This window comes from Necator americanus, chromosome X, assembly GCF_031761385.1.
Source record: "Necator americanus strain Aroian chromosome X, whole genome shotgun sequence".
Classification (NCBI taxonomy): Eukaryota; Metazoa; Nematoda; class Chromadorea; order Rhabditida; family Ancylostomatidae; genus Necator; species Necator americanus.
The window spans coordinates 12,874,027-12,898,719 of NC_087376.1; the positions used below are offsets into that span (position 1 = coordinate 12,874,027).

General features: G+C 44.1%; 6 protein-coding genes across 8 annotated transcripts; all 6 read right to left on the reverse strand.

Annotated features, from left to right (window-relative positions):
• Positions 1–19: 19 nt before the first annotated feature.
• Positions 20–1,711, reverse strand: RB195_022759 (uncharacterized protein; the record flags this gene model as incomplete). Its single annotated transcript, XM_064209975.1, has 1 exon — positions 20–1,711. The coding sequence occupies one exon, from the start codon at positions 1,709–1,711 to the stop codon at positions 20–22; it is 1,692 nt and encodes a 563-aa protein (XP_064065856.1).
• A 54-nt stretch (positions 1,712–1,765) lies between these two features.
• Positions 1,766–18,291, reverse strand: RB195_022760 (uncharacterized protein; the record flags this gene model as incomplete). 2 transcript variants are annotated; one of them, XM_064209976.1, is made up of 9 exons in its annotated part: positions 1,766–2,030; positions 4,540–4,652; positions 4,713–4,820; positions 10,775–10,900; positions 10,958–11,143; positions 11,264–11,395; positions 11,454–11,523; positions 16,639–16,732; positions 18,186–18,291. In XM_064209976.1, 9 exons carry the CDS (start codon positions 18,289–18,291, stop codon positions 1,766–1,768), a joined length of 1,200 nt encoding a protein of 399 aa, XP_064065857.1. The 2 variants fall into 2 exon arrangements, with proteins under 2 accessions (XP_064065857.1, XP_064065858.1); XM_064209977.1 differs by lacking the exons at positions 16,639–16,732; positions 18,186–18,291 and having other exon boundaries at positions 1,766–1,955; positions 11,454–11,522.
• On the reverse strand, positions 15,018–15,443 carry RB195_022761 (uncharacterized protein; the record flags this gene model as incomplete). The annotated part of the gene is made up of 1 exon (XM_064209978.1): positions 15,018–15,443. One exon carries the CDS (start codon positions 15,441–15,443, stop codon positions 15,018–15,020), a length of 426 nt encoding a protein of 141 aa, XP_064065859.1.
• A 3,022-nt stretch (positions 18,292–21,313) lies between the features above and the next one.
• Positions 21,314–21,691, reverse strand: RB195_022762 (uncharacterized protein; the record flags this gene model as incomplete). Its single annotated transcript, XM_064209979.1, has 1 exon — positions 21,314–21,691. The coding sequence occupies one exon, from the start codon at positions 21,689–21,691 to the stop codon at positions 21,314–21,316; it is 378 nt and encodes a 125-aa protein (XP_064065860.1).
• A 39-nt stretch (positions 21,692–21,730) lies between these two features.
• RB195_022763 (uncharacterized protein) lies at positions 21,731–22,189 on the reverse strand (the record flags this gene model as incomplete). Its single annotated transcript, XM_064209980.1, has 1 exon — positions 21,731–22,189. The coding sequence occupies one exon, from the start codon at positions 22,187–22,189 to the stop codon at positions 21,731–21,733; it is 459 nt and encodes a 152-aa protein (XP_064065861.1).
• A 99-nt stretch (positions 22,190–22,288) lies between these two features.
• On the reverse strand, positions 22,289–22,687 carry RB195_022764 (uncharacterized protein; the record flags this gene model as incomplete). Of its 2 annotated transcripts, none has more annotated exons than XM_064209981.1 (1): positions 22,289–22,687. In XM_064209981.1, one exon carries the CDS (start codon positions 22,685–22,687, stop codon positions 22,289–22,291), a length of 399 nt encoding a protein of 132 aa, XP_064065862.1. The 2 variants fall into 2 exon arrangements, with proteins under 2 accessions (XP_064065862.1, XP_064065863.1); XM_064209982.1 differs by having other exon boundaries at positions 22,289–22,597.
• Positions 22,688–24,693: the final 2,006 nt, after the last annotated feature.

Here is a 24,693-nt window from a genome sequence, read left to right on the forward strand (position 1 = left end):
TATTTTGGGTGAAATTGTATCACCCTGTCGGACCCCCCCTCTTCACGTCAATGACGATGTTCTTGTAGAATGGCGAAATTCCGGTCGTGAAGTTACTGTACAACTCTCGAAGTACCTTTATATATTGAGTAGGGACGCCTTGGTTGTCCAAGGCTTCCACGACCGCTTCCGTCTCAACCGAGTCGAAAGCCTTCTCTAAGTCGATGAAGGTGAGACAGAGCGGCATCTTGTACTCTCGTGATACCTCGATGAGTTTCGAAACAGTGTGAATGTGGTCAATCGTGCTGAATCCTTTTCGAAACCCTGCTTGCTCGCATGGCTGTCCTTCATCCAAGACTTTTTCAATCCTATTAAGGATTACTCTTGTAAAGAGCTTGTAGATGACGGACAGTAGGCAGATTGGGCGATAGTTGCCGATGTCATGTGGATCTCCCTTTTTATACAACAACACGGTCTTGCTGGTCTTCCACTGTTTAGGAACCTTGCATTCCGACAGATAACGTGTAAAGAGCCTCGCCAGGGTGTTGATGAGTACTGGCGGAAGGCTCTTCAGGTGTTCTGGTCTTATTCTGTCGGGACCGGGTGCCGTACGATTTCTTACCGACATGATAGCATGTCGTATTTCGGACGGGAGAACCTCTGGAATGACTTGTCCATCTTCCCTCAGATGGTGAGGAGGCAAGTGGACATGGCTGTCGAAGAGATCAGAGTAGAAGTCGTAGATGATTTTCTCCATCCCCCTTCTCGATGCAATGGCTGTTCCCTTTGGGTTCCGGAGAGCAGTCATCCTCGTCTTGCGACTGGCGAAGTCTCGACGGGCATAGCGGATGCTTTTCCCCGCCTCTGCAGCTTCAGCCAGCACTTCTGCTCTTCTCTCTTTAAGGTCTTCCTTTATCGCCTCTCGGCAAAGCCTTGCGAGCTCGGACGTGAGTTCTTGGTTCCCTGCGGCTCGTGCTGCTCCACGCTGGCGTATCAGCTCAAGAGTTTCAAGAGACAGACGCCTCTTGGTGGTTTTAAAACTCTCAGCCTTCTTCGCGCAGTCGTGAAGGTGTTCGACAAGCCGGTCATATTCCTCGTCGATGTTGTCCATTGCAGAATCTTCCCAAAAGCCGGCTAGCGTAGCGAAGAGATCCCAGTTGATGGTAGTCCTGGGATTTCTCTCTCTGAACTTGGCGGCTTTCTCTGCTCTCCTTGTGAAGGAAAATCTTCCTCGGAGGAGGCGATGGTCCGATCCCGTATAGAACTTTGGTACAACACCGACGTCCGTCAGGCAGAACCTTTTATTGACGATGATGTGGTCTATTTCATTACGGTACCCTCCACCGGGTGACTCCCACGTCCAGCGTAAAGAAGAGGGCTTCTGAAATTGCGAGTTCCCATGGATGGTCTTAGTCGTCATGATGAACTCGGAGAGCCTCTCTCCCTGGTCATTCCATTGTAGGCCGTGGGTCCCGATGTGAAGTTCCTCCGGCGTTCTTCTTGGGCCAACCTTAGCGTTGAAATCGCCAACTATGACCTTGTAGAAGGCATGATCTTCTTGGTAGAACTTCTCCAGGTCCATATAGAAAGCTTCGACTTCTTCTTCTTCGTAGCTTGATGTTGGAGCGTAAACGACGAAGATAGTCAAAGCTGGTATTGGGCCACATCTTCTCATCCGCAGACGTCCGATTCGGGTCGTAAGTTGTTCAAAAGAGTCGATGTTCTTTGCCATACTCGTGTTGACGAGGACGCCAACTCCACCAACACCTCTACTGTCGCATGTTCCTTAGAACAGTTCTTCTCCAGTTTCATATACGGCGTTGAGAGGGTGACGTCGTCTCGTCTCGGTCAGTCCGATGACGTCGTACTTGATCTTCTTGGCTTGCATCATCAGATCTTCGATGGCCGCTTCCGATGCAAGCGTACGTGCGTTATAAGTACAGATCGCCATCCTAGTCCTTTTCCGTTTTGGTAGCCTACATGACTCCTGCAACCCCGTCCTACCTGGCGCTACCGTACCAGGCTTTCCTCCGGAATCAGGAGACTCTTTTCTATTACTGTGTTTTGCTTAAAATTTTAAAACCCATGGGCAGGTTGCAAGCCTTTAGTCCCATGAGTTTCTGGGAGAACTTTCGTTCTCCCGGTGTGGACATGTGGAGCTTATTTGTTGGAGGCGACTCCAGACCGCCTCCCTTGCACCTCCCAGTCACTTGATTGCAGGCTTTTGGCCGGACCGACGTGGGATACAAGGATGTCATGAGTCAGTCCTGGCTCAGCAGAAACAGGGAGTCCATCCCCTGAATCCACCTGCGTCTCTGGGCAAGCGCAAGGTCGCTTTTGGTCCGCGTTTAGCCCCCTATCCGCCACCCGGGGACGCGCCACGTAGCCTCGCGACTAACCGGCCGTGATCCCTCTAGTGAGGGAGATCCGTGGTCGAGTTTCATAGAGGCCGGAATTACCACCTCCCGATCGTCCCAACCTTCGTCGATTGTGAGAAGGCCTTCGACAGCGCAGAGAGAAACACAATACTCTACGCCCAGTGTGAAAAAAGCATAAATGCACCTGAAGTTGATGAATTTTCATTTGTGACAAGTGAGTCTACTCTAAAACATCTCGAGAAGCAAGAAGCAAATAGCAAAAGCAAAAAATTAAACAGCTGAAGCAGCATTTCCCAAAGCTGTGATCGCAAGATCTCACAGCAATAGCAATAACAAGTTTACTTACTTTTTTTTATGGAGCTTTCAGTCAGAAAAAGTCTCACCACTCTTACACCATGAAAAACATAAGGTGACACGAGAAAAATGAGCAGCATCAGCAAACTCCGAACCTCTGCTTGCGGAATATATGTCACCGCACAGCACTAAGTAGGACAACTATTTCTAATCTGGTGGAATGTTCGTTGAAAAAAAGGTTTAGTACTCATACTTAGTTACTTTTAAGTTTTTTTTTTTTGAAGTTTTTTTTTTCCTAAGTAGTTTTCAGTACACCGAAATAAATAATTGTAAGAAAGAAACATTGCAGAAACTTCAAAATTAAAAATTTTAAAGTGAATTCCCGGCTTTGAAAAGTCCCGGAAACCCTGCAATTTTTCGGCGCCTCAGTCTGACGGAAAAAAGACAATAAAAGTATAAGTCGGAAAATTTATGTCTGTTATAGTTTAGAAATCAAATCTCAAATCAATCTCAAAACATGTTATTATTTAACAGCATTACCCGGACAGTCACACTAGTTCTCGAAGAAGAAAAGTGAAGCAATATGGAGAGCATTCCTATACCTAACTTCTTCAGCAAAACTTTACGAATTCCCACGCAAACTCACAGAGTATGTCAGCCCCCATATTTCAAAATTTACTCGTCAAATCTGCATGTCCAGTGATAATCAGTGATAAATTGCTTGTTCCTCGTTCGCCATAGGTTTGTTCCATATACTGAACCAACCTATTCTCGAGAGAGAGAGAGAGGGTAAATAAAATCGCAAGATATATGGCAAGCTGATGACGGACTTCTAGACTTCTAGTGATGCCTATGCATGATTAATCATGATTTGCATTGATTATAATGCATTTATGCAAAACTAGCTAGCATAGCCAGTTATGCCCGGTAGTAATAACTACACATGATAGTGACCTAAATAGAAAAATATAAAAGAATAAATAGCCCGATAAGACACCGACACCTCGTACGAAATATTCACCATATTCGAGATCAGCATATGCCATAAATCCAACTGCAAGGTATTACGAAGCCTAAGCAGAAAGTGCATAAAATCCAATCAATCATTAATTTTGAACAAATTGCTCATATTCGTAATATGCCAAAAACCTCAAGATTCTAGCTCCTCTAGAACGAAAACACGCTTAAACCAATAAAATTGACGAGCGGATCGATACTTCCACGAAAAAAAAAACAATTTATAATCTGTGCTCTATGTGCAGGTGCAGCAGTCGGTAAGGGATTCGCTGAATACACGATCGTTCGAAACCGCCTTTGCGCTAGCAAAGCTTTTCATCTCTATGGGGTCGATAAGTACAAGGCTTCTCTGGGAGAATAAGAACACTGACTTCACACACGGCCCGCCCTTGCAAATCACTATAAGGCAGCATACACCTCCACAAACTTCAAACGATTCTGAACTGAAGTCGAATGCGCATGCGCAAACCTAAAAGGATTGATCAAAACAATGCACTTCACATTTTCACTTTATTCTCTTCCCTATCCCAACGTGTCTGGCTGCAAAGTGTGGTTGGACGCAGTCCATCTGCTGAGATATGTAAACTTGGGAAAACCCCAGACTCTGACCCTTTCTTTTAGAAACTTCTTCTTTGCACCTTGAACCTCGTCTCTTTGATTTTCAGGAACAACTGATGAAAAGTAAAAGTTCCAGAGCATGGCGGAAAACTGGAAACCAAATTCGGAACTTCTTCGGAATTCCACACACCTTTAGGTCAGCATGCACACCGTTTAAAAAAAAACGGAGCATAGTCAATTTATTTCAGAAATAATTCATTAGCTTCTTCTCCAAAGAGCGAGATCTCAATTCAGAAGTCAGTGTGAATGCTACCTGTTTTTGTCTTCTGAAGAATTTGACAAAGAACCAGCGACAACAGATCCCAACAATCGAACGGCACGATTCCTGGGCGGAAGTGGAGGTGGAGAACGAAAATCGGTGTTCATCTGAGACAACGATTCCATTTCAATGAATTGCGCATAAAACACTATTCCAGGAATACCAACGTATCGTTCCGATTCCACCGGTGGTAATGGTGGTGGGGGATGATTAGGTGGAGGACCAGCAGACGATATTGTCGACAATAGTGTAGTGTGAACAGTAGATGTGGGATGCTGAAAAAAGGTGTTACATTATAGAATTATCCATCATTGAGTGAAGCACGTTACATTGACGTTCCCCCATCGCACTAACATATAGAAAGCAGTTTTTTAAAGTTTGGTTATGTTCTTTTAAAAGATATTTCTCCCACTCGTAGCACGGTTTAACTGGAGCTATTTTTATTACATCTCATTTCCTGATACCTTCACTACGGAAAAAACTCTAGTCCAAGTTGTGGCCCTGCTTTCACAGAATGTCACGCATCTCTACATAGCAACAGAGATGAGAACCGAACTGTATAACTCGAACTGCTACATAGGGTGAGTAATCCATACATTGCAAAAACGTCATGATGTCCAGCATATTATCAGAGTTCATATTTTGACAGGAAAAATTCCGAAAGAAACATGGAATCTTTGGCGAGAATCATAAACATCGTCAACCTCAACCTTTGGACATTGTTAAATGAACTTCAGCAAACCGTTTTGACCAAATTAGTGCAGTACAATTCATTTACGAGTACGATTCGCTCCGTCACCAGCGCCGACAACTACACCATCAATTTCAGTATATTGTGGTGCGGAAGAAGGCAGCTACGCGATAGCTGTAGGCCGTGTAGATTTTTACAATGGCGGCATCGCAAAGCACTCAAACCGTGGATATTCTAGCATTCACGGAAACCGCTGAAGACTACAAAAAAAGGATACCTAATGTGATAAACTCAATAAGCTTCAGTTAGGACATTCGGTCAACAGATGCTCATTCTAGATTTAGTGCAAATGCAGAGGAATTGAACAAATTATTGTTTGTACTTGAGGATGATATTACTGACGGGACAAACGTCGAAACAAACGAACAAACGTGATACAATCTTACACAAAATATTCAGTGAACGAGAAGACGATGCAAAAATTGGAATGAAGTAACATGAGAGTGAAGGTTGATGGACAACAGCTAGGACCCAATGATATCATTCTGATAACATCTAGTATAAGCGAAGCGGAGAGAATACTGACTTAATTCATCAAAACATGAGAAAAGATAGGTCTACAGCCGAACCTGTTTATGAAGAATGATTGGTTTCTGATGTCCAATCCATAATTAAAGAAATGAGTATATGCGAATGCTCCAGCTTATCTAGGACAGGAAATAAACATGAAAACGATCTGAGCCCCGAACCGGCCAAGAGGAAACGAGCACATTGGTGAGCTTCTAAGAACATTGAGGATGTAGTGTAGAAGGCCAAGACCACTCAGCTTCGTGTTTACCTTTGTAACACTAGCCGTCTTTGACCTAAGCCTCAGTAACTTGGACATTCTGAACGGAAGAGAATGCGGTCTACGTTATGTTATCGAACGCTCAGAGTGATGCTATGAGTATTCCACTTCACGAATGCAAAAAAGAGAGGACTCGACGTTCTCTTCTACGTCAACGATCGAAGCCGTACTTACCAAGGAATGTAAAACAAAGTGGACAGAACACATCTCTTGAACGCAATCGGGACAAATTGAGAAATTACTGGCTAAGTTATAATCAAGGTAATGTTAGGAAATAACAACAGCTAAGAGACAATTATTCAACAGAGATGCGCTAAAGTTAATCTGGTATTAAGCTCTTTAACGAAGTGTCTAATTGCACCAATCGCCAACAAATCAAGCTACCTCACCTGTTCGTCACTCGACCTACCACAATGAACGGATTTAAAGACTGGGTAGCACTGTTCACAGTGATAGAGAAGTTAGACTATATTGACAAGCTGCTCAAACGGTTGCTAGGCTTCTCTTGACCAATGGTATGTCATAAAAGAGAACCTTACGTAGAAGCGGGAACAGGGTTAAGCGTTTGCTCCATATGCAAGCGCCCAATCCAGGGTCATAGAGATTTGCCGGGAATACCACCTGCCCCTTGTTCTAACCTTCGTCGACTATGAGACAGCCTTCGACAGCGTAGAAACAAATGAAATATACAACGCTGGTCGATCAAATGAACGAATCGTATGTGAAGGCATTAGTCAAGTCCTACAATCGACGCACCACTATGATAAGCTTTTCCACCGCCGCCCTCACAGAAAAGATCGGCTCATAGAATATCCTTACGAGGAAAGTGAACAGTTTTAAAATCACCAAGAGATGCCTGTGAGAAAAACTGTGGTTTTGGCTGACATTGCAGAGCCCTGAAAAAGCAATCGCGACGACAGGAACTTCGCAAATCAGAAAATGAAACTGCTTTCAGAAACCCAGATTGAAAAACTATAGCATAGAAAGGGGGAATGGGGAAGATCATTCACGACATGTACTCCTTTTCAAAGCCAGACATGCTGTTATTTCGGTGAAGAATCGTACTTCAACCTGTCCTAACAAGGCTTGGCTTGAACATGTTAAGAATCTACCACTAGTCCTCATCAACTCTAGCGAGGCGATTCACTCGTTACCTGTCGGAGTGGGAGAGAGGTTCCTAAGCAGTGGAACGCCACCAAGACTACTGTTTTTGTGTAAGAAAAGGGACCCCTGGAACTATCGTCTAATCTGCTTATCGACTACAAGCTTTTCAAAACAAAGTTCTAAACAGTTGAAAGAATATCACATGAGGGACAGCCATGCAAACAACCAAAGTTTCGAAAAAGCTTTTACATGTCTGACCACATACATACCGTTTCAAGATTGATAAAAAAAAATCGCGAGAATACAAGATGCCATTATGTCTCACTTGAACAAAGTCTTCCATTCAATTGAGACGGAACAAGTCATGCTCCTTCAGGGCTCTGCAATCTCAGCCAAAACCACAATTTTTCTCACAGGCATCTCTTGGTGGTTTTAAAACTGTCCACTTTCCTCGTAGAGTAATAAGAATATTCTACGAGCCGATCATTCCTGAGAGGGCGGCGGTGGAAAAGCTTTATCGTAGTAGTGCATCGATTGTACGAATTGACTAATGCCTTCACTTACGATTCGTTCACAACTTGATCGAGTAGCGCTGACAATTTCATTTGTTTATATACTGTCGAAGGATTTTTCATAGACGACGAAGGTTAGGAGAAGGGGCATGCGGTATTTCCGAGAAGACGTCCATGACTTTCGACACGCTCTGAATGTGGTTCATGCAGTTGAACCCCTGACGGAATCCAGCTTGTTCTTGAGGCTGGGCTTCATCCAGCACCTTAGATATGGATGTGAGCATGATCTTGGTAAATACTTCGTATAACGCGTCAGAAAGGATATCGGACGGTACTTCTAAAGGTCCAATCAGCCACCTTTCTTTGACCTTCGCTTAAATAAGAACGATTCCCTGGGTTTTCCATTGATCTGAAATGGTTTCTTTCTGAAGACAGCACGTCATGTGGTCTGTTCAAATTACGTGAAGTGGATGAAGTGGATGGCTACCAGGTCGAAGAAAGTCTTCTGATATTAAATCAGGTTCGAAGGCTGAGAAAAGTTTCACGCTCTTGATCGACTCGTACCTTCGAAGGGAGAATCTGTTCTGGAACTTCACCAGTGGAAATGATCGTGGTTTACGAGATGAGGCACCAATCTCGTCATCGTCCACCAAGGCTATTGGCGTGGTACTATGTTCGCGGAGGTCCCTGCAACAGTTCTTCAAGCTCATTCTCTTTTGGGCATCTTCAATTTTCTTCTACTTGTATTTTAAAAGATTCTACAAAACTTTTCAGCAGCTTGTGTTTGCAATCAACCACTCAAAATTTGCTACATTCGAATTAAGCCTCAAGCTTCTTGTTTTTTTCTTGCAATTTCTTGGTGGCTTTCGAAATTCGATCCAGGTTTATCGTGGGCGGCATCGAGGCACGATCAGCACAAGGTCGTAATTCCGAGCAGCTCGTAGTCCACTTTGGGTCCTCCTTGATGTGTCAATCGCCTTTACATGAGGGGACCTCGAGCATGCAGTTGTCATACACGACTTCTTTCCTCCTTCACCGCCAATAGTAGAAGTTCTTTTGAATTGTGTGGCTAAGTCGTATTTTTGCACGAAGGAGACGGTGATCAAAACCACTACAAAAGGGTAATAACTACCGAACCGTCAAATGGGTGCATGTAAGAAGGGTCCCGGCGGATTTCTGAGCATGCCGCGGTCACGCCTCGTCGGAGCGTTTAACGATGGTGCGCATTCTAAAGAGATTCACTTTAGTTTGCACCTAAATAGGTGACTGTGCTTACCTACCGCTAACCATATGCTGCATCACTGACTAAAATATTATTCACGAGCTATTGAATTGTTTTGGAAAATTAGACATATCCACTGGAAATTTTGTGATGTGAGGTGATCTCAAATTTGTAACCTACCAAAAGCAGGAGAAAACCTCTCGTGAAATATGAGAGAGATTTCCTGAAGGTAATATCTAGACAAAACTCACTCCCTTTCACTTATTAGAACACCACATAAAATGGCATGTACTTTTAGCTACATCGTTCTTTAATTTATTCGATAATTCCGACAATTCAACACCACTCTCCCTTAAATATTTCCTTATTACTCTGAAGTTCTTTGCGTCTCTATGGTCACAAGAGCATCCTAGACTGTTGTCTGCGTCTCCAAGAACGACTGGAGCGTGACCTCATAGAGGTATGTTCGCGTATCCCCCGACATATCCACTGGACAATCGGCGGCATTCGCGGAGAATCCTCCGGGACCCTCATTACCGTTACCCACGTCAAATAAATACCGCCTCCGGTTGGTGATTATGATCTCCGTAGGAGTCGTGCCGTTAGGATATTCCCATGTTCACCGACGATGATCTTTCTTCATAAAAAAGAGAATTCTCATGAAGAAGGCGAGTAACAGATAACAGCTTGGCATTGTCGTTTCCGTTCTGGTCCCCTAATCCAAATCCTTATCCAAATTCCTATCCTATACTATTCTTCTATGACTTTCTCTAGTTTTGCAACAAATTCGTAGGACTTCTCGCTGCGATGCACCTCCAGCTTGTCATACAACCCGCCAATTCGGGTTCATCACCTGCTGATGTCGGTAAATAGCAATTGATGATACCCTTGGGTTTCCGGCGGAGGCGAAGAATACCCAGACGAGATAGAGGTGACAGGATCTCGTGAGAATCAAAGAGATGGAAAACAGATGACAACACATGCACAACAAAACCAGCATCCCCTATCTTTCGTGACGGAACCTCGAGTGTACCGTCCTTTATCTGTCTGTGTCGCTCTTTCTGCTCGTAGTCTCTTGCAGAGCAATTACGTGGAATTTGATGCGCTCTGCAGCTCCGAAAAAGGCACGCAGGTCGGCGTTTGGATACTTTTCTTGCGTTTTAAAAAACAAAGTCTGAAACAGTATCCATAGAGAGTTCTGCACCTGCCGTCTTGGTCCAGAAAAAAGAAGAAAGCATGTCTTGAGCAAGCTGAGATTTGATCGCGTCTCAGCGGTCGCCGTACCGTCCGTCTGAAACGGCAGAGCCTAGTGTGGCAGGGTATTGAGACAGTGTATGCTGGAGTGGTAATTAGACTTTTCCCCTTACCAAGCAACGTTGTCAATGCGAGCGTAGCTTTCACCACAGGTCGTCGCCCAACCTATATGGATCAAGAGCCCACTCGCGACATTTTGCCAAGGCGGCGGTTTACTTTTAGCTACGCAGCTACGGTAAACTGTTGTGGATGCACCGACAGGTTCGCAAAGGATATTGGTCTGGCATGGATGGGATAGGTGGGTATCCTCCTTTCAAGAAGCACAGATCATTTTGTCGGAAATGTCTTCGTAGATTTCCTGTGTGGACTATACTTCATTAGTGGTCCTGATGTCTTCACGTCTTGAATTTGCCAAAGAACGCGTTTCCAAGTGACAATTGTGAAGTATGTTTGGACCCAACAAACTGGTGAAGAGAGCTCAGCTGATTTTGTTGCGGTCAAAATTTCTGTGAGAATTGTTATTGTTTAGAAACATCGAGATGAAAAATCGATAGACACAAAACAAGTAATAATAAACCTCCACTAGATAAAAGACTTGCCATAGTGGCCCACGTAGAGGAATCTGTCTCATGATGTCCAGCTGTCTTGCGGGTGTCCGAGAACAGGAGCGAAGATGGGAAGGGAAGTCCAGCTTTAGTACTCATGCTGTCAGAAGGATGGACAATCTGAAAGCAAAATTTATGAAACGAATGAATGCGGACAAGGTGAAAAGGGAAGCATACTATAGTTTGTGTTTCGGCAAGAACACGACGATGCCATGAATGAAGGCTAGTTCCTTCGCTTGCGATGCTCAAAGAATCCCAATCAACTGTAGTTGGTGATGAGAATGTCGCATCCTTGGCGCCAAACTCCTCCCGCATCCTACACCTTAGCGCGTTAAGGCGATCACGACGTGAAGCAGAGAATTCCTGCTATGGTACAAACTTAGAGCATGATAAGAGATGTCATGACGTATTTTATCAACTTCCAATCATTTTCCATTCCAACATAACATCTAGATTATGGTGACGAATTAAACTTGAACGGACCGTCGGAATGCTGACGTATGACGGTAGAAAAGACCTCTCACTGTCAGCTTGAGAAGTGGCAACGAAGCACCCGGACGCATATACTGACTGGAGTCTATTTCGATTATAGGACGTACTGTTCTGCATTTCATACTATAATGAATAAGGAGACAGCTTAAACAATCCTCAAGACACTAAACCAAAAACGAACAATGGTGTTTTCTGCGAATCCTTCGCTGTATTCAAGCGCATCCTCGAATTCATCTACGTTTCCACGCATTCTGAAAGATGTTGGTTTAGGTGATCAAATCTCATTCGTGAGCATTATTTAACATGTTGAATGAGTGTTTGAAAAGTTAGACACATGAGAGCGTGTTACACTTCTTTTCTGCACAACTACTCAAGTGCTTTCGTCCACGCTCAGTGGAAATCATGGAAACTTTGTGAAACTGCATATCAGCACCTCCTCAGGTTTGGCAGCTATGTTAACGCGAGCAAAGCAAGAAGCATTCACCGTCAGTTCGCTTATCGGAAAACAATTTTTACTTGCCGGGTGCATCTCACATAGCCCAAGGATTTCGAGAAATGAGTACGATCATTTTCACACCAAGAGGGGATTGATTACGGGATATCTGAGACTTTCCTAAGAAAATCGAAAAGATTCCGACTAGATTTCAAAATCTACTTCTCAGACTTATTCGATGCCCAAATTTGTTTCAATGAATGCAGTTTTAAATGATCAACTTTTCAAATGTGATCATTCTAAGAGATTTGACTATTAGGTCATTTAGAGTAAAAACATTGGAAAGTTAGCTACAGTTAAGGCGGAAAAACTATCGTTGGATCTTCGAATACATTCCGACCCGAATATCTATTCGATTTCCGAACTAATTCCTCAAAGAAAAAGTCACCAAAAATGCTTGCTCAACAGCTCACATTCTTAATCAAGAATGTGCTTCCAAATAAAGCTAGAACCATACGGAGAAGCGAAGGTGATCAGATACCCATGCCGGAACTATGAAAGAAAAGCGCTCCCGAATGAAAAAAAAAGACACGAGTGCAGGCATACATCACCTAGTACGACTGCAGCGCGGCGCGGCTTTAGTGGGCCAGGCAGTGGCAGTGTTAGAGCGCGCCTTACAGAAAGATGAGCATTCTACTCCTACTCTTCAAGCGTTTTTAGCCCAAGGGTAGTATGATAAAATATCCTGATCACAGAGTGTTCTAAAAGATCACCTCAGTCATATACTGTTTTTCTACTCTGAGTGAGTGACATACTTGACTTAAGGGCATCACCCCACGAATTTGGGGTGGTACCCAAATTCGGGTTTCGGGGAACGGTCAAGAGGTACCCGTATGATGTGCCGCCGCGTATCCAGGAGGCTAATGAGCGTCGTTAATTGCACCGCGCGTCTCCTGATACCGTCGTGATCGCTACAGTAGCTTGGTTGCTCCTCTTGTGCTACGTCTTCAAGACGCAGCTCCCACGCCACCCTCCCCATCCATTTCGCCGCGTCTGCCACTCTTACGACGATTTTTTTTCCGCCGCGCTTACAGCTCTTATGAAGCGCTTTTAAAGTCGAACGGAAAGGAAAGTACCTGGTATTAGATGTTGTTTGAAGGTCTACATAAAGTGTGCTTGTAAGTTAATATAAAAGAAGGAAAGAATGAAACTGGTTTGTATAAGTGATATGCTATTTAGAAATGTGAGACACTCATCCATTTCTGGGAATGCGAGATATGTTTCAAAAAATGTCTTACTGATCGGTGTTATGCTATCTTTTTTACTTTTTTTTTCTCTAATGATTTCTTTTTGTTTATCTAGCTGGGTAAAACTGGCATCCAACGATTAACGAGGCGCGAATAATGCCTCGTTAAACGTTACACTGTACCTAAAGGTATATCTCGAAGATACAAAGGTCTCTGTTCGCCACTAATACAGCTAACCTGTCATATTGATTTTATGCAGAGAATAGATAGAAATGGAGCGATAAAACGAAAGAAGTTTGAAGAGCCATACAAAGGTCTGTTATATAAAACTGTATAAGACGTACAAGCAAGTATTCAAATATGTCAAATATTGGCATATTTCAATACTTGCTCTACATAAACATTATATCTATGTAAAATTTTGAAAAGGTAAAATGTAGAAAGGAGTTAAAGAATGTATACAAAATAATAAGCGCATGTTGCTGTTATTATAACTGCCGCAGTTGAAAGTTAAGCACGAATTCGTTGAATGGCATCGTGACAAACACATACTTATGCACTGCTAGTTTATATAGAAGAATCAGGACATGAAATGTGTTAAATTATGAGATGTGTGAAAATATATGTATGTTATTCTTTTCCCTGCAGCATTTTTTTGAGATAATTTTTACTTATTCTTCTCCTTTATTCCCAATAATATGCGCTTAGTTTACTATATCCGTACATCAGAATTCGCCTCGGCAATTCGTTCTTCACTCCCCCCTTCAAAATTCGCACTATCCACCGCTTCGTCGCGGCGCGAACGTCGCGCGCGGCGTTGATTAGAGAGCAGTAGGGAGGCGGGATGTAGGTGATCTCAGGCGATCGTGGAGAAAGTCTAGCTGGTGGAGCGGCAGCCGTAATTACGCGGAGGCGCGCGGTGCCGAAGGGAGGGCAGGAGCGGTCAGCCGGTTTTCACGGGTACCTCTTGTCCCGCACCCACGGGTTTCAGATGAGTTATGCCTGCTCGGCGTCGTACATTGTGGGGAAGAAGGTGATTCCGTCCAATTCTCTCTGTATCAGTGGAAACGGACGACCCCGGAATGCTGTTTCTTATGACGGGTTCTGTTGCAACGTTTGCGCCCCCCCCCCCCCATAGAGGCTCCCGTGTGTCGACTTTGAACATCCGAGTCCATCCTGTTCGATCTTCAACTAGAGTTCGCATAGAATCCACCCATCCGTCGCTATTCCGTAAGCGACGGATTTTTACGCCTCGACTGAACTGTCTGTTTACGCCAAGTATCCTCACCACTTCTGTCCAAAAATTTCTTTTACGGCAAGGGGATCTTTTCCAATTAGGATCTGGAGGTATCCTCAGGAAAGCTTGAACAAGAGGATCAGATGATCTCCTCATAACGTGAGGAAAGAAGCAAGGTGGTTTTCCGTAACTACTTCAGAAGGCAGGGCAAGATGTTAGCGATTTCCACGTCTCATCCGTCGGTACACTACACCAATTTCCTAGTAAAATTCCTCGTTATGACACACCATCAACCTTTTTCCGTCACCAGACTTGAGCAGCGTCGACAGCGCTGCCCAAGTCTCCGTACATCATGAAGGGGCGAATTGCGGATAGGTAGATTGAAAAACTAAACAAACTAACAAGAACAAGGAACAGAACAACTTGACTTCATTGGCGATGGGGGGCGACTACAAGAACTTGGTGAGTGAGTTGAATGCCGAATTAGCTTCAGCGCATCTTTGCTGAACTTCTTTCTCGTAGCTGATATCGTTTTTCAGCATACAGCTTAAATGACAGAACTCATCCACGAGTTCGATAGGTTATCCGCCCACCACCATTCCCGTTGAGGGATTCCCAGACGCCGCTGAAATGACAGATGGGGGACACCGATCAACTGTTCTTCGCATCATATCATCGACTGCGAAGTTGAACAGTCAATCACTCTCCTTACAATAAACACCTGATCAATCGTCGATCGACCAGGGCGACAGCCGGCTGGCTCGTCACGGGTAGTTTTTTCGCGATGTTGGATAAGACGATTCAGGATGATCAGCTCCAAAACCTTGTTCATAACACGAAGCAAAGAGATTCCTCGGTAATCGGTAATTCCTGGGTACTGTGACGGATAGCTTCTTGTGGGGGGAGATTTTTGGGAGCGTGTCTCCATGAGTCAGGTACCATTTCTTCAATCCATATTGAACGGATGATCGACATTTCGCGAATCTCAGAAGAAGGAAGAGATTTCAGTATTTCTGCGCTAATTCCGTCGTCTCCACCAGATTTTCCACTCTTCATCTTTTCAATGCAGACTAGAACCTCCGACTCCGTCTGTGCCTCTTCGCTGACCGTGGTGTATGTCTGTCCCTGGACGTGTACGAGTTCAGGAACTGACGGCGCTTGTCGATTCAGCAAAGTCTTTAAATGTTCCCTCCAGATGGACAGGGTTCCCTCCCGACGGCGACTCCGTTGACAGTGTTCAAGACAGGTGAACATCTCTTCATCGTGCCGCTATACTGCCTTAGCACAGTATAGGTTTTTATTGGGTTCTTGTCCTCCCACGCCTTCTCAAACTTTTTCGCTCTTAGCGTCTATTCATTCTTACAGTCACGTTTCAGCTGACGACGCCACTCCGCTGACGCTTCTACTGGTTAAAATTACCAGTAGAAACACAATACGGGCAACACATACAGAATTGTACGTGGATATTGTATTCGCAGATGCAAAGGTGAACTCCTTCCTCGGTGCTAAAACCGAAAGTATGTTAGTGGGTGACTAGAGACTTAGGGATTTTATCACCCTAATTGAACAGACCAAAAGCGGTGGTTGTTTAGCGATGGTGGAACATCTTTATTGTATGAATACAGGTGAGCAGAACAGTTGACAGCAATGCGATCCAAATGAAAGAGTGGGCAGAGCGTTGTCTGCCGCACTCTTGGACGGTACAAGTCGTTTTGAGCGAAAATAACCATAACAGCGAACGGTACTATATACCACGCCCCTTATCTATCATCGGGGTCGATGATAGAAAGCTTTTTCTTTGCAGCGTCTTAGATGTATTTAGTGAGAGAGTCAGCGTCATCCATTCTCTTCCTGGTCCGTAATCCAATATTGATCGACACTCGTTAGCGTAAGTTTTTTCTGCATTCATCTTCCATTATCTTTCAGACCTGCCATGTCGGACTTCCGTTGATGTTGAGCTCCCCGTACTTTTTCTGCAACACTACTATAAAGCTGAAAAGAAGTGGGCGGTGGTCGGAATAGAATGCAACGTCCCAGACAGGTCTAAATTCTCGGATATTTGACAAAGGGATGTTGTCCGTCAAAACGTGATCAAGCTGAAGCTTAAGAGTCCTCATCTTCCGCTTTCGCTGCTCTTCTGACTTTAATGGGTTGCCCTTGCCACATAAGCTGATGGCGTCGATGATTCCTTTTAGACGTGGGTGCAATAATGAGTTTCGTCTGCTCGCAAAGGTTTATCAGGCAAAGTCCGATGCTCTACGTTATAGAACCATTTTCCATGCACAGCGGATTGTTGTTCAAGTCTTTGCCAGCCCATCTTTGCATTCGCATCAATTCCGACAATTACCGCCCGCTGGCTTGGTATCTTGGATATCAACGTATTGAGTTCATGATAAAAAGCATCCTTACTCTTGTCCTCAGCGTTTTCCGTAGGTGCGTGGGCACTTACGATCCAGAGTTTGAGTCCTCTGCGATCCCGCAATCGTACAAAGGCGCATCTCGACGGCGTTGAGCCAAACTCCACCAGGTTGTTATAATCGTACCTAAACAGCTATTGCGCAGCCTCCTACTTTTCTTACGTCAGCATCGCCGCAATAGATGATGTAATTGTCGGTGCTGATAAGAGGGCGACAACTGATGCGTGTTTCTGGCGATGCAGCAGATGGTACATGTAGATATCACGGAAGTCTGGAGAGACCGGCTTGTTCGAGTTCACTTGACAGCGACCCGGAGTTCAGGGTTACGAGACAGATGTTTGTTGCCAAAGAATCCGTGTTTCTCTCGAGCACTCGACCTTTAAGGACATCGACTCTAGCATGATGCAGGACAACGGTACTTTTTTGCAATGTATGGGAAACTGTTACCATAATAGTGCAGGTTATATAACTCGTACGTTCCCAGTGTGTATACCCAAGTGCCTGATTGCGTCCAGTAAAAGCAGAACCACCACTTGCAGATAACAATCAGACTTGCACAGAAACCGCTCCTAACTGCCGAATATCTTTCTTGTTTGACTATTTGAGAAACATTTGAGAAGGCTACAACTCATCAATCAACACTCATCGCTGGAAGTGAATACATGAGTCCTGGAGGATCCATAACATGTAGGGTGAAGCTACTAAGAAAAAAAAGGAGACAGAGCTGGAATTACCACCGCTTTAACTTTACCAAACATTTTAAACAAGATTACCAGAAGTGAACAGCTAAGTCATAACATTGTAAAGGATAAAGGATAAAGTCACTGACGTATCAATCCACTTGGGATGCACCAAAGCGTTTTACTACAACTCATGCCCGTTGAAGTTTTTGCAACGCGTGTAGGCCTATACAATGAATTGCGGGACCAGCCGATGATCAAATCCTCCCAGACTCTTGGCTTGCACTATGGCGGTTTCGAACCATTGACTGTATGGCTACAACGGACCACTAACTGACGGCGCCACACCCATCTCGGAAGTATATGTACACATATATATCGTATTTGCTCTTCTCCGTAGATAATTCTAGTCGTTTTTCTACGTTGCCATCCCAAGCCCACTTTCTAGAGTTCCGAAGGGTCGCTAATGAATGAGTAAATACATCGCCGTATAGTACGCCACAGATAACCTCTTTCAATAATCATGACTATTCAACCGCAAGAAGGAATACATGGAGGGAAACAAAGGAGGGTAGATCCAGAAGCGTACGCCTACCACATAGCATGGAATAACTTGGACTTTTGCTTCATAAAACAATCCTTTGACTTCTAACAAGTGTTGATCACAACCCGATATCTTTATTTCCTTACACGGATGGCCGAAAATGGCTCCCATAGTAATCCACGCTCTCCAAGCATGCACGCAACAACTTTTATTCACACGTTCCCGATCTGTGTTGGGAAGTTGGTGGTCCTAAAAGGAGTCATTGGGTTAGCCTTCATGAAAGCTGTTCATCTGCTTCGTGGCTGTACGGGTATTTTCGCAACTGGACAAGGTTGCTCCTTTCACAGCAATTCACCATCAGTGAGCCATTCGTCAAATTCTTCCTTGGGCTTCAATGCAAGCTGTAGCCAAGTAGTAATCAGAGTGAAGTAACGAAGAATCAGCAAGTTGGCAGCAGCCATTATACAAATGAAACGGTTCAAAGACGAAAACGGTTTCTGTGCTTCATGGATGCCTTTCCGCTCCATAGATGAACTCGTCCTGTAAAGAGGCGCTCTAAGCTCTCGCTGTAGGTAGAGTGCGCGCCTCTTTACAGGACGAGTACAGTACAATCAAGTCACGGTTGAGTGACCACCCTAACTACATTTTACCCTGGAACTGTAAATATATAAAACATAAAGGATAAAGTGTCTGGCGTTAACCAATCCGCCTGAGGTAGGCCACCACCTTTACTACAATTCAGAATCGATTGAGGTTTACGAATGTGTAACTCGCCTATACAATGATTTGCAGGGGCTAGCCGGTGTGTCAATTCAGTGTTTTTTATTCTCCCAGAAGTCTGGTACCAATATATCGACCCCGGCGGGATGAAAGCAGAGGTGAGCACTAGAGCGGATTCAAACCTCCGATCATTCGTGCAGACAGCGGGACCTCTAACCGACTGCGCTACACATTAAAAGCAGAGGGAAAAGGATAGGAGAAAGCATTCATCGATGAAGATCGTGATCTAGAAGAGCAGGCACGAAACGTTCTGCTAACTCATTACTAATTCTTCTAAACATTAAATTCTGATTCTAACATAATTTTTTATCTGTGGTGAAAGAAACTCAGAAGCGAAAACGATGAAGAACAGGTGCTTGGGCAAGTTACTCGAATGATACCGTCTGTAAAATTTGGGCACATATCTGCTGTCTGCTGTTCTGAAGTGTCGAAACGATGTTTTATTTGCAAAAGGGGCCCCCCGCCGGACTCTAGAATTCCTACTTTTATTGCTGTTCAACATAGTTGTAGTTCCTTGCCTTCAGTTAAAGCAGTAAAATGAAGTGGGACGGGTTGCTTGCGAGGCGTTTCACTCAAAAGTACTCTTCCGTGAGTTTGCCAGATGTCTAAAAAAAATTAGATATGCGCGTATAGACGACCGCTTTAGTAGGGACTAGTAGCTTTAGTAGTATTTACACCTTCAGCAAAACGGCTGGAAAATCTTTCAACGGTGTTAGAGATTCAGGATTTCCAATACCCTATTTGAAGAGAACAAGATGGTGGTTCAGTCAAATTATTATTATACTATGCAGACAAAGAGAAGTGCAAATGAATGTGAGCGACTGAATTAGTGGGCAGAGTGTTACCTGCAGCACTCTTTGATGATACAAGTAGTTATGCCACGAAATAACCATAACAGCAAAAGGTATTTTATACCGCGCGCTTTTACGAAGATCGGGATCGATGATAAGTGTTCATATTTATGAAAAGAACGAGGAGAGTAACAAAAACAAAAAATCGCCATTAGTAACAAAAACAGGTTTGGATCCGTAGTAGAAGAAATAGAAGTAGAATGTTACATGAAATGACGCTACTCTAAATTTTTATTGACCACCAATCGAGCGAGCACGAAGCGAATACCACGGGGAATCTGAAAGTCCGGCTTCAGACTAGTTGACTTATAACTTAGAAGTTGAATCACGAAAACGACTCCAGAATCGTGGTGAAGAAAGCTACGCTTAGAACATTTAATTTCTCTAAGGTTTTTAAAGCCAAACATCTGAATGTTTTGTGAAGTTCATAACACATGTGTCTTCTACACGGATTTTGGAAGGACTATTCCTCTAATATTCAACCAATGACTGCCATTTGCACTCCGGTTTTCTGGTTACGTTGATAATAGTCATTATTTGTGTGTTTATTGTGTGTGTTTATCTCGTAGACACATTATCTAGCTCTTTGTTATAGAGATACTGGTTGTGATTCAAAGTTTGTTGCGTGTCTACGTTTCGAAGCACCCACAGTATTAAGAAGACATCGTCTGTGAATAGCTAACGGGTAGTAATTACCACAATTACCTTGTCCTTGTGCTGACAACATTTAAAGAGTCGAGGTGGATCGCTCATCTACTCGTGTGGCAATTAGGCGCTACAGCCTGGTCTAGCAAGGTGCGCCGCAGCCGCGCCGTATTGCCGGGTGATGGTACAAGTACCGGCGCTCGAGAGACACTCCTGTAGTCTCATACCGCAGCGTGAGGCATATACTTCGGACCACTGATAAAGCGCCGCGGATTTCAAACAGCTACCTATCTACTTCGTTAATCTAAAAAAGAAAAGTTGGCAGATAGCTACTAAGCGACTGCTGTGATGTATTAAGGACCCATGTCTTGCAATTAACGACAGCTATTTCAGGTAGATGCACGGATACTAAGTGTATCCAACTTCTTTTCTGTTTCCTCAGCCATCTTTCCGATGCTATGAAATTGGTACTTTATAATGTCTTGCCATTAAAGGCATCACCCCACGAATCTGAGGTGGTGCAGATTTCAGGTGGAGTATTCGTATACAGGATGCGAGACTACGGAGAGGTGGGTGATTCCGTCCATTTCTTCCTAATTGCCGTAAAAAACGGCCCGGAAGATACAGCTTCATTCGTTTTGGCGCACCATTTTGTACAAGCGGTTCAATTGGAGCGCGCCAGTCTTGTGCGGCGCCGCATCTTCCGGGCCGTTTTTTACGGTAATTAGCAAGAAATGGACGGAATCACCTCCCTGTCCGTAGTCTCCCATCCCGTATACGAATACTCCACCTGAAATCTGCACCACCTCAGATTCGTGGGGTGATGCCTTTAAGCGACGGTGAGGAGACTTCAGTAAATTTTTCTCCAAATGCTCTGAGATGTTTGGTGTCCAGAGAATGAACCCAAGGAAACGTCAACATGTCCGGACTATGCGTTGCACATTATTTCCTTGCTCAAAGATATACGGGCAATCATAAATGCTCTACTAGCTATAGAGGCGCAGACATCTACGCAGTTGTAAGGAAATATGAAGAAGAAAACACAGAGAGTTTTCAAAACTACTTGGTCAAACAAAGCAATAAAGGGAATAATTATAAACTACAAATGTACATGCAGTAGGCCTTTAATATGGATAAAAAGTGAATTTGTACACGATACTTAGAAAACAATGTACCTGACTTATTTGACTTAATCGGCGGGCTGATGTCATCGCTTGACGCGATTACCCGCATCTTCGCCGAGGTGTGCCGTCCTTGAACACAGCTCTGCCCAATCTTTTCGATCTTCTGCGAGAGCTTGCATAGAATCAATCCATTCGTCGCTATTCCATATCCTGCAAAAGCTTATATTTCGCCTGAACTGCCCATCCACGCTGAGTGTGCTCAGGTTCTCTTTCACCACCTCAGTCCAGAACTTCCGTTTTCGACCAGGTGGCTTCTTCCAGCTCGAACTCGACGAACTCCTCAGAACTCGTTGAAGAAGGCGATCTGTCGGTCTCCTTAATATATGACCAAAGAAGCGAAGACGATTTACTTTAGTCACTTTCGATGGCGGTGCAAGATGTTGATATCTTCCACGTGTCATCCGCCGGTATACCACATAAGTAGCTTTCGTTCCGTGCAATCAAGCCTCTCCATCTCCGATCCATGATAGGGCGAACTGCGGATAGCTAGACTCGCAGCTTGACTTCGTTGGTGATGGGGTCGACCACAGGCATTTCGTTGAGAAGTTAAATGCAGAAGTGGCCTTAGCGCATCTTTCATGAACATCTCTCTCGTAGCTGCCGTTGTTCTTCAGCGTACAGCCCAGATAACAGAACTCATCGACGAGTTCTATCGGTTGTCCGTCCAACCTGATTCCCGTCCGAGGTCTCGAAGAGATCCACATCTGCTTGCATTTATCAGGGCGTAGACGTAGTCTATAGGCTGCAGCCAGCTTCGATACAAGGTTGACAACATGTTGAAGTTTCGTACTGCTTTCCTCGAATATAACAACATCGTCAGCGTACTCTAGATAGGTCAAAGGGTGTCTTGATGGTGCTAGAATGATATCGGCAGGAAACTGATCTACTGGTTCTTGCATAATGTCGTCGATGGCGAAATTGAACAGGAAAGGTCCTGCCACTGCCCTTTGTCTTACTCCAGTTACCACCTCAAACGGTGTTGTACATCCGGCTGGTGTTCAAACTGCAGCAGTTGTTCGTTGATTCATGTCATCAAAGAAGCGAACGAACTTTCCTGGTACTCCATCGGCGGGGAGCGCGTTGAGAAGACGGGCTCGGTGAGGAGAGTCGAACGCGCCTTCAAAGTCCAGAAAAGCTGATTGCATTGGCTTCGAATACCGCTGCAAGATTTCGATCACTCTCCTGACGATGAACACCTGGTCAATCGTAGATCGGCCAGGACGAAAGCCAGTTTGCTCGTCGCGCGTTGTTTGTTCGCGATGTTTAATGAGTCGGTACAGAATAATGCGCTCCAATATCTTGTACATAATACGCAGCAAAGGGGTGCGGGACAAGAGGTACCCGCGAAAACCAGCTGAGCGCTCCTGTCCTCCCTTCAGCACCGCGCTCCTCCGCATAATTACGGCCGCCGCTTCACCAGCTTACGTCCTCCACGACCGCCTGAGATCGCCTACACCCCGCCTCCCTATTGCTCTCTAATCAACGCCGCGCGCGACGTTCGCGCCGCGACGAAGCGGTGTATGGTGCGCATTTTCAAGGAGGGTGGGAGAGAGGGGGTGAAAAACGATTTCGAAGCGAATTCTGATGTACGGATATAGTAAGCTAAGCGTATGTTATTGGGAATAAAAGAAAAGAAGTAGATCCTTTTATCCAATTTAACCTACATAAGTAAAAATTATCTCAAAAAGATGCTGCAGGGAAAAGAATAATATACATATATTTTCACACATCTCATAATTTAACACATTTCATGTCCTAATTCTTCTATATAAAGTAGTAGTGCATAAGTATGTGTTTGTCACGATGCCATTCAACGAATTCGTGCTTAACTTTCAACTGCGGCAGTTATAATAACAGCAACATGCGCTTATTATTTTGTATACATTCTTTAACTCCTTTCTACATTTTACCTTTTCAAAATTTTACATAGATATAATGTTTATATAAAGCGTATGTCAAATATTTCAATACTTGCTTGTACGTTTTATACAGTTTTATATAATGAAACTTTGTATGATTTTTCGAACTTCTTTCAACAGCGTTTTATCGCTTCATTTCTATCCATTCTCTGCATTTAATCAATACGACAGGTTAGGTGTATTAGTGGCGAACAGAGACCTTTGTATCTTCGAGATATACCTTTAGGTACTGTGTATGTCTGCGAGGGATTATTCGCGCCTCGTTAATCGTTGGATGCCAGTTTTACCCAGCTAGATAAGCGAAAAGAAACTCTTAGAAAGCGAAAAAAAGTAAAGAAGATAGCATAACACCGATCAGTGGAACATTTTTTGAAACATATCTCGCATTCCCAGAGATGGATGAGTGTTTTCCACCTAACAAGTCGAAACAGGATAGTTTCATTTTCACTCGTATTTCTAAATGGTTTCATTCCTAAATTAATTAATAATCGCATTCTTTCCTTCTTTTATATTGACTTACAAGCACACTTTATGTAGACCTTCAAACAACATCTAATGCCAGGCACTTTTCTTTCCGTTCGATTTTAAAGCGCATCATAAGAGCTGCAGGCGCGGCGAAAAAAATCGTCGTAAGAGCGGTAGACGCTGCGAAATAGGTGGGGAGGGTGCCGTGGGCGGGGCGTCTTGAAGACGTAGCACAAGAGGAGCAACCAGGCTACTGTAGCGATCATAACGGTATCAGGAGGCACGCGGTGCAATTAACGACGCTCATTAGCCTCCTGGATACGCGGCGGCACATCATACGGGTACCTGTTGACCGTTCTCCGCAGCAAAGAGATTCCTCGATAATTCCCAGGGTCCGTGACGGATAACTTCTTGTGGAGGGGAATTATGATAGCGTGTCTCCACGAATCAGGTATCCTTTCGTCTATCCATATTGAGGGAATGATCCTTGTCATCTCACGAATTCCAGACGAAGGAAGATATCTAAGCATTTCTGCGCTAATCCCGTCGTCTCCACCAAATTTTCCAATGTACCTAATATTCCATAATATATTAAGCAATGTGATGTCTACACTACTTCATATGTTATGGAGTAATAGTTACATTGAAGGATTGAAAGAGCAAATATTGTCTAGAAGCCAGCCTCAAGAAGTATGGGAATCTACTCTAATGCACCATTTTTCTTTCAATGGGTCGGAGATACAGAGGGTCTTTCTCAAGCACTTATTTTCCATACATATGATCAGCTTCTGATCACTTTCCGATCGCAGGATCAGGCATGGAAGTGAAAGGTGTTTTAGCGGTAGTTCAGTGAATTATTCAGCCACGAAGTATGCGCTAAACTTGGGTGATTAGACCTTTATTGAAACCAAAAAGATAAAGTACAAACGAACATGAACGGGGAACGGTCAAGAGGTACCCGTATGATGTGCCGCCGCGTATCAAGGAGGCTAAGGAGCGTCGTTAATTGCACCGCGCGC